This window comes from Zingiber officinale, chromosome 7B (genome assembly GCF_018446385.1).
Source record: "Zingiber officinale cultivar Zhangliang chromosome 7B, Zo_v1.1, whole genome shotgun sequence".
Classification (NCBI taxonomy): Eukaryota; Viridiplantae; Streptophyta; class Magnoliopsida; order Zingiberales; family Zingiberaceae; genus Zingiber; species Zingiber officinale.
The window spans coordinates 4042123-4058706 of record NC_055999.1 but is presented as its reverse complement, the minus strand read 5'-3'; the positions used below and the strand labels follow the sequence as shown (position 1 = coordinate 4058706).

The 16584-nt window shown below is 41.7% G+C and overlaps 2 protein-coding genes across 2 annotated transcripts; one reads left to right on the top strand and one right to left on the bottom strand.

The window, feature by feature from the left end:
* Positions 1-9031: 9031 nt before the first annotated feature.
* Positions 9032-9804, top strand: LOC122005101 (protein SLE1-like). Its single transcript, XM_042560020.1, has 2 exons — positions 9032-9266; positions 9359-9804. Exons 1-2 carry the CDS (start codon positions 9071-9073, stop codon positions 9583-9585), a joined length of 423 nt encoding a protein of 140 aa, XP_042415954.1. The 5' UTR covers positions 9032-9070; the 3' UTR covers positions 9586-9804.
* Positions 9774-12233, bottom strand: LOC122005100 (protein trichome birefringence-like 28). Its single transcript, XM_042560019.1, has 5 exons — positions 11251-12233; positions 10976-11147; positions 10700-10899; positions 10440-10598; positions 9774-10262 (listed from the first exon to the last, which is right to left on the bottom strand). Exons 1-5 carry the CDS (start codon positions 12099-12101, stop codon positions 9890-9892), a joined length of 1755 nt encoding a protein of 584 aa, XP_042415953.1. The 5' UTR covers positions 12102-12233; the 3' UTR covers positions 9774-9889.
* Between the last annotated feature and the right edge of the window lie 4351 nt (positions 12234-16584).

The following is a 16584-nucleotide window of genomic DNA, read 5'->3' as shown; positions in this document are numbered from 1 at the left end:
AAAAGGGGATCCCCTCCGTTGGCAATGAAAGCAAGTTCTGCATCCAAAACTCTATTTCTAAGTACTTTAGTTACTGTACTTCTTCTTCTTCCACTTTCAAGAGAGGAACTGACTTGAGCATCGGAGGGCCTAGCCAGGGAACCCCACCTCGGTGTTAGGCCACTAGCGCTTTGTTGGCTCGTCTCATAGTGCGTAGGATCGTTGAGGAGCTCTTCCGGATCTTCAGGAGTTCATCTTCATCAGAAACCACCGTTCACCGGAGTCAGCGCACCACCTTGCAAATTTCAGACAAGATCATCGTCCTTCCCTTAAGCTACTCAGTTATATACTAGGTGATGTTACAGATTTTCTCTAGAAATAATATAAAGCTAAGTACTAGGTGATGCTAGAGATCTACTTTGGAAGTAATATGAAGTTAAGTCCTCTAGGTCTGGTTGGTTCTGTGACTGACCGGCCATATACCGAGACACTTGCCTCTGAGAAATGGGGAATTGGGTCCCGAGAGATTCAATCGGTACTTTAAGTTGATTGCCCATATGAGAGAAGACTTGCCTTTGAAGTGAGAATCTGAGATCTGTTGGTGCGGGAAACATCCGACGATCGAACCTATATTTTGATTATGTCAAAGGGATCAAAGTTAAGGTGTTTTGTTTTCTGATGTGTTGAATGAGCTTTGCAGGAAAAGTCCTAAGTATATGATCCTGTCCGAGCGCTGAGTCGATGGACACTGGGGACGTGGCACTCTCCGCTGTCCTCGGATGATGGTGTAGACCTCCGATGAACCTGCAAAAAAGCCGAGCCGGGAGGGGTTTCCCGGCGACGACCTTCCGACGCTCAAGTCAGGTAGTGAAGAAGAAGAGGAGCAAAGTAACACTACTGTGGCTACAGTGATGAGAATCGCATCCCTCCCTCGAAGTCTGGGGGTCCTTATATAGGACCCCGGGGAGGCGCGGGCACGCTTCTCGATACGTGCACGCTTCCCCCAAACATACCTCAGTAGGGTTGTGTCAGAAAAACATGCCTGACGCCATTCCGCAATCGTCCGAGCATATCCCTGATGTGACGGTGGAAACTTCCACCGTACAATACTCTGTCCGCTCCGGCCACCGACCATGCTGTTTGTCAGCGGCAGGTGTCTCGAGGATGATGTTAACAACTGTCCTTTTTGTCCCTTTGCGCTCTTGCCTGTTCCCAGGCCGAGCGGACCAGTCGCTCGGCGCTCATGGCCTCCAGGAATGCGCATACCTCGGTCCGGGCGAGGAAGCCCTGCTCATGTGCTCGGATGGAATTGCGCCTTATTGTCATGTGGCTCGGCCGAGCGGCCTGTCCACCGCCTGTCCGCTCGGCCCATAGACTCTTTTACCTTGAGCATCGGAAACTCGACCCCTGGTCGGGCTGTCTTTCGTCCGGCCTGGGAGACGCCTTGCCGGATGTTCGGTCGGCCCGCCATTCCGCTTGGCCCGACCTCTGTCCGCTAGGCGCGACCTTGGGGTTGACCTTCTTGACCATTGACCTCCACGTGTCGTTGACCTCCCGCCAACGAGGGTCCCCCGTCCTTACCACCGGATCAATATACTTAGGCAAAAGTCCTAGCTGCGGTTAGGCAAGTGGAAAACCCTAGGGGGCGGTAACCCTAGGTCATAGGGGGTTACCGTAATCCTATGCAGAAAGCCTTGGCGGGTCGGAGCTTCGAGCAAAAAATCCTAGGGGGTGGTAACCCTAGGTTAAAATCCTGGTGTCGTGAACCGGGTAGAAGTCTGGATGGGTCGTGGACCGGACGTCCAGCATGAAGACCGGAAGCATCGAGCGCCGAGCAAAAGTCCAATCGATCTGGAGGACCAAATTGGCAAAAGGTAAAACTCTCTTGAGTAGAGTAGGTGAGGACGCGTTCCCCGGAAGAGGGAACAGTATGCGTCGGTTCGACCTAGGGTTTCTGGTCGAAAATTCGAAGTCAGAACCGGATAGTCCGATGACTGTCAGACTTTATATTTATGATATTATATGCTAACTTTGTGTTGCAGGGTATCTTTTGGACTAACGTATCTTGCAGGTACAAAGGAGCAACCTTAAGCCTCGGATGAACAGTGTCCAAGGCGCCTCCATGAAGCTTGGAGACGCCTCGGGTGCAAAGATGAGTTGTCTGCGCAGAGGAGGTGGAGGTGCCTCGATGGAGCTTGGAGGCTCCTTGGACTGCTTCTTGGAGGCGCCTCCATGGGGCATTGGAGGCGCCCTCAGGCAGATAAGAGGCAGCGGCGAAGGCTTATCGTAGCGATCAACTCAGGATATATTTTTGGATCCGAGGCGCCTCCATGGGGCATTGGAGGTGCCCTCAACACCTAATAAAAGGCAGTCTCGAGGCAGCAGTAGGGACATCAATTCTAAAGCTATCTTTCATCAACGCGCTACTAACAAGACGACCCAGGAGTGCTGTTTCAAGTCACCGACAACCCGGAGCTTCATTTCCCTAATCTTGTTGTCGGTATTGTTTTAATTTGAGCTGTAACTGTTATACTTGTACATTTTCTCGATATTATAGTTGTTGCCCACTGAAAGCGATCAACGATCGTGGGCCTTGGAGTAGGAGTCGCTCAAGGCTCCGAACCAAGTAAACCCTTGGTGTCCTTTGTGTGTGCTTAGTTTGTTTATCATTTCCGCTGCTTTAACTCGATAATTTTACGAATCTGAAACGTGTGAAAGCCACGAGCGCTATTCACCCCCTCTAGCGCATCTCGATCCAACAATTGGTATCAAAGCGGGGTTGCTCTGAATTGGTACAACTACCGTTTGAGCATTTATTCGTCGCTTTCTCGTTCGTCACCCCCCCTTTGTGTGTCCTTTTGTCTTTTTTCCCTCTAAAACTGTTTTCAAAAAAATTCATTTTCATCTCTTCACCGCTTATTAGTATTGATAAAATATCGCATTTAGTAAAATTTGAAATAATATTTTTGTAATATTTTTTAATAATATTTTATTATTTTGTTATTTTTTTTTCTCAAAATTCGTGAATTCTCATTTCTATCCTTTTCACGCACTACTAATCCAGGATTAAGTCCTGGAACATTCTTTTCCATTGTTTTTCTTTGTGTATGAGATTCTGCTTTCATGGCTTTCCAAGAAGGCTTCAATAAAGCTCGACCCCCGCTTTTCACCGGAGACGATTTTAGCTATTGGAAGAGCCAAATGGAATACCACCTTAAGACGCAAGTCGATATGTGGATCATTATCCAGACCAGTCTCGAGCTTCCATGTGACGACACCGGAGAACTAGTTTTATGCATCAACTGGGACACCAGCATAAAGAAGAAGGTTGAAGCCAATGCCAAAGCAACCTGCATGCTACAATGTGGGCTGACAAAGGAGGAACTCAATAGAGTAGGGCCCTTCTCAAGGGCCAAAGAGCTATGTGAAAAGCTGATCGAGCTGCACGAGGGCACTCCCGATGCTAAGGTAAGCAAATGCGATTTAATTTTAAATAAATTATATAACATCAAAATGCAGGAAAGTGAGACGGCAAGCCAGCTCCATGCACGCATCCAGGACCTTCTCAATGGCCTTCATGCGATAGGACAGAAGGTAGATAACCGGGACATCATCAGGGATTCCTTAAACGCCTTTCCGAGGAATACTTTGTGGGCATCCATGGTAGATGCCAACAAGGTTTCTAAGGACCTTTCTTCTATTAAATTAGATGAGTTGTTTGCTGAGTTTGAACTGCATAAGCAGATTAATGCACGCTCGGCCGAGAAAGGGTTGGCTTTGGTTACAGGTACATGCAGAACCCGGGACTCTAAAACAAAGCGCAAAACCAAACCCGAGTCCAAAGACGATTCAGAGGATGACAATGAGATTGTTTCCGAGCTATTAAGGCTTGTACGAAAGATCTGCAGAAATAAAAACATGACTCAAATGAACACGAATTACAAGTCCGGAGTCACCTGCTACGGCTGTAACCAGAAGGGGCACTACAAGCCGGATTGTCTAAACAAAAAGCAACGAAGAAAGAAGGCATTGAAGGCAACTTGGTCCCAGTCATCAGACGAACCCAAGACTGACGAAGAAGAACTGACAAGCTTCCTTGCGTTACCAGTGCAAGCCAACATTATCGAAACCGAGTCTGAGCTCGAGTCTGAAACCGAGAGAGAGTCAGAAACCAAGTCCAAGCGAAGCCACGGATCCGCATCCGTTTCCGAAGGACCGAACCCCACTGTAAGTTCTCTACTCGCCGAAACTCAGTTAGATGATTTAAAGAATTTAGTTCCTTACTTGTTAAAAAAATTGGCTAAATCCAACGTCCAGGTCAAGTCACTCCAAAAGGAGGTAACAACCCTTAAGGAAGCGACTGACTCGAGTTCTTTAACTGAGCCAGTTCAAATTAGAAGTTCAACTCAAGTCCAACAACTTGAGGAAGAAAATTCTAATTTGAAAACTCAAATTAAATAACTCAAGGACATGTTGGAACAGTTCACCCTGGGTTCCAAGAATCTTGATCTGATTCTTGAAAAACAGCGAGCCGTTTTCAACAAATCCGGACTTGGATTTAAAACCAAAAGAAAATACAAAGCATATCTATCCTTAGTTAATAGAAAAAATAAAAACATAGTCCAAGCATGGGTCCCCAAGTCGAACTTGGTTAATCAAGTTGGACTTGGACTATATTGGGTCCCCAAGGATCAGATCTACTACCTTGATAGACCATATCGAGGCTATGATCCAGGGGGAGTTAATAGAATGACCGTCTTTACCAATAGATAGAATTGTTTGATGCTTGTTTTTTTTTATTATACATGTTTAAATTCAGGATAGTTTAAGGACGTAAGCGTAATTTACACTTGTCCAGTTAAACCTAGGGGTTTCAAAAAGAAAATTAAATATATAATTTATTTGAGTGGCTCTGTCTAGGAAGTGGTAGATGATCCCATACCCAAGAAAGCTGAGTGCCTCGCCACGACCTGGAAACCAATCTTAGAAATGTATATTTAATTGACTAGTTGAAAAACGTAAGTTTAACTCGAATGTAAATTAATCCTTAGAAATAATCTAAATTGAAGATAATCATCTCACAAAATTAATTAAGATTACCTGATTGATAACTTAGAATTAGGTGAGACGGATCTAGGTTGAATCAACAGTATTAATCTTCAAATAAATTCAAGTTAATTAAATAAATTCAATTTAATCAAATGAATCAACTTAATTTTTAAAAAAACTCTTTTAAAAGTTATTTGAAAAATTATTTTAAAAATAGTTTAAAAATCTTTTTAAAACTCTTTTAAATCATTTTAAAAGTTATTTGAAAAATTATTTTAAAAACTCTTTTAAAAATTATTTGAAAAATTATTTAAAAATTAGTTTAAAAATCTTTTAAATCACTTTAAAAATTATTTGAAAAATTATTTAAAAATCAATTTAAAAATCTTTTAAAAACTCTTTTAAATCATTTTAAAATTGTTTGAAAAATTATTTAAAAAACATTTTAAATCTTTTAAAAACTCTTTTAAAAATTATTTGAAAAATTATTTAAAAAATTATTTAAAAATCATTTTTAAAATCTTTTAAAAATTATTTGAAAAATTATTTAAAAATATTTTAAAAACTCTTTTTAAAATCATTTTAAAATTATTTGAAATTTTTTTAAAAAAATCTATTTACAATTTCTTTTAAAAAAAACTTTTAAATCCTTTAAACCATACTTAATTAAATTTCAAAATCATACCTAATCATAATCAAGATTTAAAATTTTAATTGTTTGATTATTAAAACTTTAAAAAATTCTTAGACCTTCAAAAATTTTAATTCATTTTTAAGATAACTAAAGTATATGCTTGGACTCTAGGACCCTAGGACTTTTATTTTTGGCACTAATAAAGGGGGAGTGGTTGGAGTCAAGCAAATTTTTTTTTGGGTTAAGCAAAAAAAAATTATTTTGAAAAGTTAAAGCAAATCTAATTATTTCTAAGTTTTTTTAATTTAAATAAAAAAAATTTAAGTATTTTTGTTAAAGCCAAGTGTTCTTTATCAAACTTACTTTCAAAACTTTTCTAATTTTTTTGTTGAAAAACTAAGTATTTGTTAAATGTTTTTCTCAAAAACTAAGTGTTTTATCGAAAACTTTATTTTTCTAAACAACAATTATTGTCAAAAGCTTTTTAAATTTAGCTAAGTCTTTTTCAAATTTTACTAAATAGTTTTCAAAATTTTCTAAATAGTTTCAAAATAATTTATCTAAATATTTTTCAAAGCAATTATTTGAAGAAACTAAGTTTTTGTTGAAAGCACTAAGTCTTTTCAAAAGCACTTTCAAAATTAGCTAAGTGTTTTTCAAACACTTTCAAAAACTCTTAAATATTTTTTTGGTTCAAGTTTAGCTACTCTTCAGAGGGAGCTCAAAATTACCTAGGATATACTGGCATTAACATCTTTTTAATTTATGTTAAAGGGGGAGAGAGGCCAAAATTAAGGGGAAATTAAGGAGGAATATAAGGAATTATTTTCTTTGCATTTCTTCTATGCTTAAAATTCTTTATTTTATTGTCATAATTTTACTTAACTTTGAACCATGTTGCCATAATCAAAAAGGGGAAGATTGTTGGTGCGGGAAATATCCGACGATCGAACCTATGTTTTGATTATGTCAAAGGGATCAAAGTTAAGGTGTTTTGTTTTCTGATGTGTTGAATGAGCTTTGTAGGAAAAGTCCTAAGTATACTTAGGCAAAAGTCCTAACTGCAGTTAGGCAAGTGAAAAATCCAAGGGGGCGGTAACTCTAGGTCATAGGGGTGGTAACCCTATGCGGAAAGCCTTGGCGGGTCGGAGCTTCAAGCAAAAATCCTAGGGGGTGGTAACCCTAAATCCTGGTGTCGCAAACCGGGCAGAAGTCTGGATGGGTCGTGGACCGGACGTCCAGCATGAAGACCGGAAGCATCGAGTGTCGAGCAAAAGTCCAGTCGGTCTGGAGGACCAAACTGGCAAAAGGTAAAACTCTCCTGAGTGGAGTAGGTGAGGACGCGTTCCCCGGGAGAGGGAGCAGTAGGCGTCGGTTCGACCTAGGGTTTCCGGTCGGAAATCCGAAGTCAGAACTGGACAGTCCGATGACTGCCAGACTTTATATTTATGATATTATGTGCTAACTTTGTGTTGCAGGGTATCTTTTGGACTAACGTATCTTGCAGGTACAAAGGAGCAACCTTAAGCCTCGGATGAACAATGTCCAAGGCGCCTCTATGGAGCTTGGAGGCACCTTGGGTGAAAAGATGAGTTGTCTGCGCAGAGGAGCTGGAGGCGCCTTGGACTGCTTCTTGGAGGCGCCTCCATGGGGCATTGGAGGCGCCCTCCGGGGATAAGAGGCAACAGCGAAGGCTTATCGCAGCGATCAACTCGGGATATATTTTTGGATCCGAGGCACCTCCATGGGGCATTGGAGGCGCCCTCAATGCCCAATAAAAGGCAGTCTCGAGGCAGCAGCAGGGACATCAATTCTAAAGCTATCTTTCATCAATGCGCTGCTAATAAGACGACCCAAGAGTGTTGTTTCAAGTCACCGACAACCCGAAGCTTCATTTCCGTAATCTTGTTGTCGGTATTATTTTAATTTGAGCTGTAACTGTTATACTTGTACACTTTCTCGATATTATAGTTGTTGCCCACCGAAAGTGATCAACGATCGCGGGCCTTGGAGTAGGAGTCGCTTAAAGTTCCGAACCAAGTAAACCCTTGGTGTCATTTGTGTGTGCTTAGTTTGTTTATCATTTCCGTTGCTTTAACTCGATAATTTTACGAATCTGAAATGTGTGAAAGCCACGAGCGCTATTCACCCTCCCCCCTCTAGCGCATCTCGATCCAACAAGATCTAGAAGCCCGACCGAGTTTATAAGGAGAGTTGCTTTACACTTTTATGTTCTGTACTTATAGGAAACGAGTATGCTGAGCTGTATAAATATGACCCAAGTTATTACTGACCGACCGTATGAAGGAAGACTGGCATGTAAGAAAACTCATAAGTACGACCGCCAGTGAGATCGACCGGTCATGTGCTGAAGGACTTGTACTGAGTGGAAAGCTAGATCCCCTTACTCCGATCATATGTATGACCGATCGACTCTATGGTAGGTCAATCATCCCTTAAAATCGGTCCGCTATCAAATAATCGGATATATAATAGATATCTTAATACATGAATGAACCACTAGGTCCCTTAGGTCCAACCGGATCATGTACCGATCGTCTTCATATTGAAGGTCTTAACGTTAAGAGAAGAGTAAAGTCCTGTAAAGAATGACACGCTGGCTGCTACCTCCTCTTGACTTTGATTATTATGTCATCTTGACTTTAATTGCCTCATTATATCTGGATCCACCGGTAACATCTTGTATCATATAACATATTGCCAGTTACATAGGTTATTCACATAGATACGAATTTCTCTCCTTTGCATCTATACTTAGGTATGAAGATTGAAGACAAAACCAAATCAACTACATATACAACACACATCGGTTCACATAGATGCTTTCGATCAATTTAGTGAAAGCACCTTGTTAGCTACAAAGTCCTAGATCTATCGACAAAACATTGTCAGATTTATATAATACTTGGATGGATTGTTATACCAATAAATGTCAGATCCAGTTGAAAACACTCTCGGTAATTCTCTCCTCTGTTTTTCCTAACCAAAAACTTACACCAAAGTCGGTAAAAAGGCGTTCTTGTTTTTGTATTCTTTTACATCAATCAGACGCCACTCTTCTAGCACACTCATTCATCCAATTTCTGTTCGGCTTTGAGATCTTGCAAAAAAATGCTAAAAAACTTTATTGCTCTTGTCAGATTGAATGAACCGAAATTTACCATAGAATTGTAGATGTGGATCTAACCGACGATGTCACATAAGAAAGTGCTACAGATGGCTCGCGTGTCTCCACGAGGAGACCAGCCGGAAACGTGTCATTCCCCTAGCTCTCACGCTCTCCCCTGCTTCCAACTAAGCTCCCAGCTGTCCCCATCCACAACCCCCTCCCCCTCTATTTAACCAAGCTTCATCTCGTCTACTGCTCCCATCAATCGTAGGCATCGCATGTGGATGAGATTGAGGCTCGCAAGGCCAAAATTGTCATCGAGCGGTAGGCAACAGTCGGGAGTAGCAGCAATCCGCAGCATGTCGACGGAGCAGGAGCGGCGCGAACTGGACGAGCTGGCGAGGCGGGGTGAGACTGTCGTCCCAGGCGGCACTGGCGGCAAGAGCCTCGAGGCCCAAGAACACCTCGCTGAAGGTCCCATTTAGCCAATTGATCAGCGCATTTCTGTTTTCTTATCAAACTAATTGATATATTTATATATATTGTGAGAGATGATGTATGAACAGGACGGAGCCGTGGAGGGCAGGCAAGGAGGGAGCAACTGGGGACGGAGGGGTACCAGGAGTTGGGCCACAAGGGAGGGGAGACAAGGAAGCAGCAGATCGGGCACGAAGGCTACCAGGAGATGGGCCGCAAAGGTGGTTTATCCACCATGGAGGAGTCCGGCGGCGAGCGGGCCACCAAGGCAGGCATCCCCATCGACGAGTCCAAGTACACAACTGCCCAGCAGTAGCCAAGCAAACAATCCTGCTTGATGTAGTCAGTCGCAAGTAGTCTTGTAGATAACTTCGTGTTCAGCTACTTCGTGTCTTGTTTAGGTTATGCGCACTCTAGTCTAGCTAGTCATGTAAGGCTTAAGCTTCAGTTGGTGCTTTTGTGTTCTGTCATGGTCCTTGACTCCTTGTCAAGTTGTAACGACAGTTTGTGGAGTTTAACCAATTGTTGCTGTCAAGTCTAAGCGTTCGTGTTAATTATCACGAATCAAAATTATACCAAAAAAAAAAATTCCCATCGAAAGAAAAACGTCAAAAAGAGAGCTAGTGGTCGTTCCAAGAGCTCGACGCGATGCGGGCGTAGAGGAACTCGTTCCAGGTGTCCGGCAAGCCCGGCAAGCACCAGTGTATACAGTCGGAGAAATGGGCGGGATCCGCCTGCTGCTCCGCCGTCAGCAGCTTCCCCTGCCGCAGCGTGTGCACCGACGTGTGCGCGTCCTTCCGGTACTCCGACATCGCCGTTATCTTCACGAACGTCGCCGGCACCTTCCTCCGCAACCTCCCGATCACGTTCTCCGCCACCGCGAACAGCCTCCAGTCCGTCCCGACCTCGAGCGGCCGCCACCCGGACCAGTTCCCCACCGGCTCCGTCTCCAGCGCGCACTTGATCCCAGTCGGGTTGCCCCAATCCGTGCTCCTGCAATGTGATTACAGACTCGATGCGGTCATGTTATTTACGCGGAGCCCACATGTGTAGGACCCAAGTTAAAGTACATCAGAATAAGGTAAGAAGGAAGGTGCGTTCTGTAGGGGAAATCATTGCGGGCTTCGCGATTTGTTTTATTCGGCCATGACGTCCAGAAAGGAATCTGACCTGATGTGGTTCGGGGACATGCTCATGAAGAACACCATGGTCCGGTTCGGGTTCACGTTGTTCTGCACCCATTTGGCCCACGTGTTCAACACTCTCCTGTACGCCAGCGGCCGCTCCACCTCATCGTACTCCGTCGATCCTTCGTCGAACGATCCTCGTCTGTTTAGATGGAAATCAGAAGCCGGAGTTGTTGGATCTGTTTACCAGTGCTGTATATGTATAGTTCGGATTAAAAAAAAACTAGCTTCCAAATAACGCACAGGACTTTCATTGTGGGGGTGTTCATCCACCAGATGTAGGTGTTGAAGACGAGATAGTCAACGTTCTTCCAGTTCTCGCCATGCTTGTCGATGGATTTGGGCGTGATGATTCGATTCAGGATACTGTGAATCTTGGGGTCGTCGGAGTTGGATTCGACGAGGAACGGCGCCCAGTAGAATTCCACGGTCGCATTGTACTCCTATTCGAATGAATTATATATAGTTGTTCAATCAAAACTGCAAATCAAATATCAGAGTTGGTTGAATATGGATTACCTCGAGCCGGAACACGCTAAGCGAGCCGTTCTTTGTGAGGCTCTTCTTGTTCCACGGCACGACGGATTGGACGAGACAGATCATCGACTCCCATTGATTTCGGTTCAGGGAATCGCCGACGAACATGAGCCGCTTCCCTCGCAACCTATCTAGCATCACTTTCGCATCGAACCTGTTAAATTTGTATCAATTAGTTTAACCGATTAAGCATTAGTAGAAGAATCGTAATTCACTCAGGCTAGCTAGCTGCTTTGTTTCAGAGTCAAAGTTCAAACCTGGGCAGCGTGCAATCTTTGGGCTGCCACCGCCACTTCTGGAATCGGTCGTCGCGCCGGCCGTTCCTCATGCAAGTGACTTGCTCCGTCATGAACCCGCACTCCGCTTCTTTGTATACCGGGTAGTTCACGTCGTCGTACACCCACCTACCGTCAAACAGGTCACAGCTCTCCGGCACGTCCAGGACAATCCTCTGCCTCTCGGTCTTCTCCACGGCCGGCGCCTTTACTTCATGAAAAGAAGAGTTCGGCGCTTTTACTTGGCTCGATTCTTCTTCTCTCTCTTTTTTACCCATGATCGATGCATTTACTTCCCTCAGTGTTCGTCCTTCTTCCTCGATGGCCGGCGCAGGCGCCTTTACATCGCCCAATTCTTCATTTTTCCCTTCGTCTCCGACGGCATGCTCCTTTGCTTCCCGCAATTCTTGTTTCCGGTCGATGGCCGGCGTCTTTACTCCGTGCGATTCTTCTTCGTTTCTATCTTCCTTTCCAACGGAAGATTCGACGACGTCGACCATCACGGCTCGATCCTTCTCGGTCGCCGGCTTCCCCTCTGCTTTCTCGATTAATATAGCGACCTCATCCTCCTTAATTGCCTGTTTGAATTGTTGGTGGCCAATATCATGTCTTATGGGGAATTCCGTCCGAGAACTATCCCTGCTTCCGAAAGGATGCTCCGCGATCGTCTTCACATCCTCATTATACATGAACGTGAACAAGAGCAACACCGTCGAGATCACCACGAAAACAGAGTACTTGCTGCTCCTCCGGCCGTTGCCTCCAAAAGGTGACGAGTGCTTCAAGCCGAACGAGTCCGCCTCGAGAAGAGGCAGCTTACGACGAGCCATCATTTCGACCTCGCCTTGTTGAGGACGGGGATTCAAATACAACCACAGAGAGCAGAAAACAGCGGAGGGATTGGTTCAACTATTGCTTTCCACTTTCCTCCCCCTTTACTTTATCCCTCTCACCACACAAGAAAAAACAATTCAATCAAAGGAGGATCGATTTGATGACTGAAGAAATGCCAATGGGAGTGTCAAAGAAGTTTCCAAAAGGAATAAAAATAAAAATAGTAGGTGGGGGTGGTCCGATCGATCTTAATCGCTGGGCTGCTACTACAAAAGAACCAGAACGAAGAACCGTGATCAATTTTGTGTGTTAGTATAATTAAAGTTGAATCTTTTGGAGCAATCTAAAGAGCAGCTAGAGAGGTTGCCAAAGTCTTGCTCCGTCCTATCTGGCTATTGCTTGTATTCGTAGAACTCTCTCTATTTCAAGTTTTTTTTTAAGTTGATGGCTAGCTGGCGATGGCACATGTCTAGTGGTTGTCTAGTTTAGGGTTTAGTTGCAGCCGTTCATCAACTACTAGCTTCCAAGTCCAACCACTGTTCCTCACATTAAGATCATCATGCATCTTAAAAAAATCCAAGTTCAGTTCAATTGCTGCATGCATGAATTATTGAGGTAGCTATTGGAGTTGATACAGCATTAATCTACTTGTTAAGGTAAGGTACGAGTGAACAATGAGTCATGTATCAACTTGCACCATTATGTTTGGACAAAAATTAAATATCTAGTCCCCTTGCTTCCAACTACTTTTTAATTTTTGTTGTTGAAAATTCTCATGCCTTAATTTTGTACAAGTTTAGTATTTTCATAATATAAAGTGATATTAAATATCTATCCTCTTTGAATAGTTAGTTTAGGTGTTATTCAATAAATAATCATTAGAGAAGGTGTGATTTGGTAAATGGGTTTAGTACATCATCATCATCATCATCATCATCATCATCATCATCATCATTAGGTGTAAGGAGGATCATTATGAGACCTCATAGGTCATCCGAGTTGGTATGTGGTGGGATGCTTGCCACATGAGGTCGTGGGATTGAAACTCGGGGTAGTCGGGGCGTAAATCCCTGGTCCCTGTGTAACTCACCCCACCTACCACATGCTCACTCAGGATGCTATGATTTACTTCCCTCGTGATGACCTTAGGTCGGATGCGACGAGGACACTGAAGACGAACGGCTTCACCTTTTACCACAAGGAGGATCATTGTGTCAACATCGTAAAAACTAGATCCACATGGGACAAACTGTGAGTTCTAACTTAACTTCATATCATATTTAATCTATTGGGTATGAATTTAATGCAAATAAATTGTTTTTAAATGCTGGTCTCCTTGAAAATAATTGAATTCATACCTAACAAAAAAGAATGTGCTAAATTCTTTCTAGCTCCTTCCTCCAGCATCAATAATTGCAACCTTTGATAAAATGAAAATAAAAAAAAGATGCAGAGCCTTTAACTTGCAACTTTTTGTCATAAAGTAAAAAAAAAACATGCAACTTTTGTATATAAATTTGATTTATTTTCATTTATCTAGTCAAAATGATAGGACTAATTGAGGCAAAATTAAATTGATTTTGTAAACAATAGAGGGCAACTAAATTGAACCAAAGTTGAGTACTCAAAATAAAAAGGAATTATAATTTAAAAAAATATAAAGTCTTGATGAAGGCAACTCAGCAGAAGAGTGTAAGAAGGAATTCCTCCAAATTCTATAATATGCTTCTGTCACATGATAAATAAAATATCAAAGTCTAATAAGTTGAGTTTGCTTCAAGTACTTTTGTTAATTAATTACTATTCACTTAATTTCTAGAGTTTACTTGTTAGAAATTTTGGTTGATGAAGGCAACTCAGCAGTTTCATGGTTGGTGAGCTTGTGGCAGGCAACAGCTGTGCCAGTTTGAGGCTATTCATCCAAATTCCATCGGCCAAGTAATAATTTTAAAACCGAACGGTGATCGCATCGGTCAAAGGAATAAAACTTGAACCTTAATTAAAGAGACTATTATCATTTGGCCTTATGTTCATCACATATATAAGGATATATTTCCCTTCCATTTACTTCCAAATGAGACTTCTGCACCAAGGGATCTTTCACGTTCCATATTATTGGCCTTTAATTAAATCATTGAAATAGAGATGCAAAGGGTGTTGAGGAAAAGGACAGGGCTAGCTCATTGCAGGCAAGTCAATTGATTAACAAGGGATATTCTTACACAATTCCCTGATGCAAAGGAAAAGTTTATTTGTGATCATTGCATGTTTAAAATATTCCTATGGTCTTGTTCAAAGGCAGCAGTGAAGTTCCGGGCTGCAGCGGTGAGGTACCTTTTAGTTTCTCATACATTTAAGGTTAATCCTAGTTAAAATTTGTTATGTCTAAAAATATATATATATATACATATATCTTTGTAATGATATTATATTATTTATTTTAAGATTAATTCTTTATGATTTTATTCTTAAGATCTATTTGAAAAAAAAAAATCTTATAGTAATAAAGATATCTTTCATCTTTCAAACTTATGATTTATAGTATGAAACTTAAATTTATTTTTAATAATCTCCCTCAAATAAAGGACCAGTACTATTATTCTTATGATTTGAGCTTTTCTTCAAGTATTTAGTCACTTTTGATTTGCTTCAGCCTTTCCTTTAAGTATTCAATCACTTTTGACCTGCTTTAGGCATCCGCTCAAGCATCCGGTCATTTTTAACTTGCTTTGTGTCTTCACTTAAGCATCTTGTCACTCTTGACATACTCCGGACTTCCCTACAAGTATATGGTCACTTTTGACTTGCTTTGTGTCTTCGCTTAAGCATTCTGTCAGTCTTGACATGCTCCAGACGTACCCACAAGCATTCAGTCTTGACCTGCTCCGGACCCCCTTAAGCATCTTGTCTTAACCTACTCTGAATAAGGGTGTCAATTTAGGTGGGTAGGATCGGATTTGGATCGGGTTGAATTTTTTTTAAAAAAAAAACAACTCGAATCCAAATTCAATCCGAAACCCCCTAAACCCGAACTCGAACTCAACCAACCCCAACCTGACCCAGAAAACCTGAAAAATCGATTCAAAATGATTTTTTTTTTTACTATTTTCCTATAATTCTTTACTTTTATCTCAATACTATATCATTATCATACTAACATTGATATTAATATATATAAAAACATCTTAATTTTCAAAATAAAATTTAATTTAACCCAAAAGACCCACTAAACCCTATATTTGGATCAACCCAAATCCAACCCAACCAAACTTGAAATTTTTCAACCCGAAAATGCTCCAACTCGAATCCGACCCGACCCCAAAAATTCCCTACTTGAACCTGATTTTTTTTAGTCAACTTGGGTTAGGTCATCGGGTCAAGTTCATTTTTGACACCCCTAGCTCCGAGTCTCCCCTCAAGTATTCAGCTACTTTTGATCTATTCTAGACCTCTCCGTAAGTATTTGATCACTCTTGCCTTTAGTCAAGGTCATCTCATATGACACCATTTGTTATGTCTATGAAAATTTAGATATCTTCATTGGTCCTGTCCGGAATCTGAGTCAGACGGAGGCCAGTGAAGATGGTGCTGGTGTTGACGAAGTGGCGACTTTGACGCACCCGGTGTATACACGTCCGAAAAGCAAACCCCCATGTGGAACTCCCTGATCTATAGTATAAGGACTAGTAGTGTTAGTATTAACACTAGTACCAATTATGAGATGATTGTAAAGGGCTCATTTTGTATCATATATCATTATTAATAAAAGGCAAAGTTGGTTATTATATTTATTTCAATTCAGTGTCAATTGAATAAGTATAATAATGTCCTTGGGTAGTAGGTTCTTATCTACAGTATATTAATTGGTTGAATTGATAGTGAGATATTATAAAGAACACTACTCTTAACTGTTCCTAGTCGAACATTAATATACAAGGACAATATTAATGTGTTGAGACTAGTATGTAGGTCAACGGATGACTTGATCTCATAAGTCATGGATATGAGATATCAGGTTGACACATGGGTATATATTAGAGAATATATACTGAATGACCCGCCATGAGAATGTTTCATGGATCGTTATATGAGTGTCATAAACATTCTCATGTGACTATTGGTATGAATAGTCCTTAGACCTGAAGTCGCTACGGTTCTCTAATAAGGAGTTGTGTACTTTGGTATCGGCAAACGTTACTTGTAACAAGGTGGACAATAAAGTCGGTCACTGGGTATACAATGAATTATGTAGAGGGATGTGAGTGATGTGGATGTGATCTATCCCTTCTATATGACGGAAGCGATATCTGTGGGCCCCTTGATTAGTAGGACACAAGAAAGCATGACCATGCACAAATGAGTCAATATGAGATATTGAACTTATTTGATTGAGTGTGTCTGTTTAAAGATCAAGAAACACAAAGGTTGATAAGAGGATGATACGGTGTATGCCTCATTGATCAACCTAGATATCAAGGATAG

Bases quoted from the DNA above. Each gene is read 5' to 3' on its own strand.
- LOC122005101 (XM_042560020.1), top strand. From the start codon at position 9,071: ATGTGGATGAGATTGAGGCTCGCAAGGCCAAAATTGTCATCGAGCGGT. The intron at 9,267-9,358 runs GTCCCATTTAGC...ATGTATGAACAG, and splicing joins CCAAGAACACCTCGCTGAAG to GACGGAGCCGTGGAGGGCAG.
- LOC122005100 (XM_042560019.1), bottom strand. From the start codon at position 12,101: ATGATGGCTCGTCGTAAGCTGCCTCTTCTCGAGGCGGACTCGTTCGGC. The intron at 11,148-11,250 runs GTTTGAACTTTG...CAAATTTAACAG, and splicing joins AAAGATTGCACGCTGCCCAG to GTTCGATGCGAAAGTGATGC. The intron at 10,263-10,439 runs GTCAGATTCCTT...ATCACATTGCAG, and splicing joins ATGTCCCCGAACCACATCAG to GAGCACGGATTGGGGCAACC.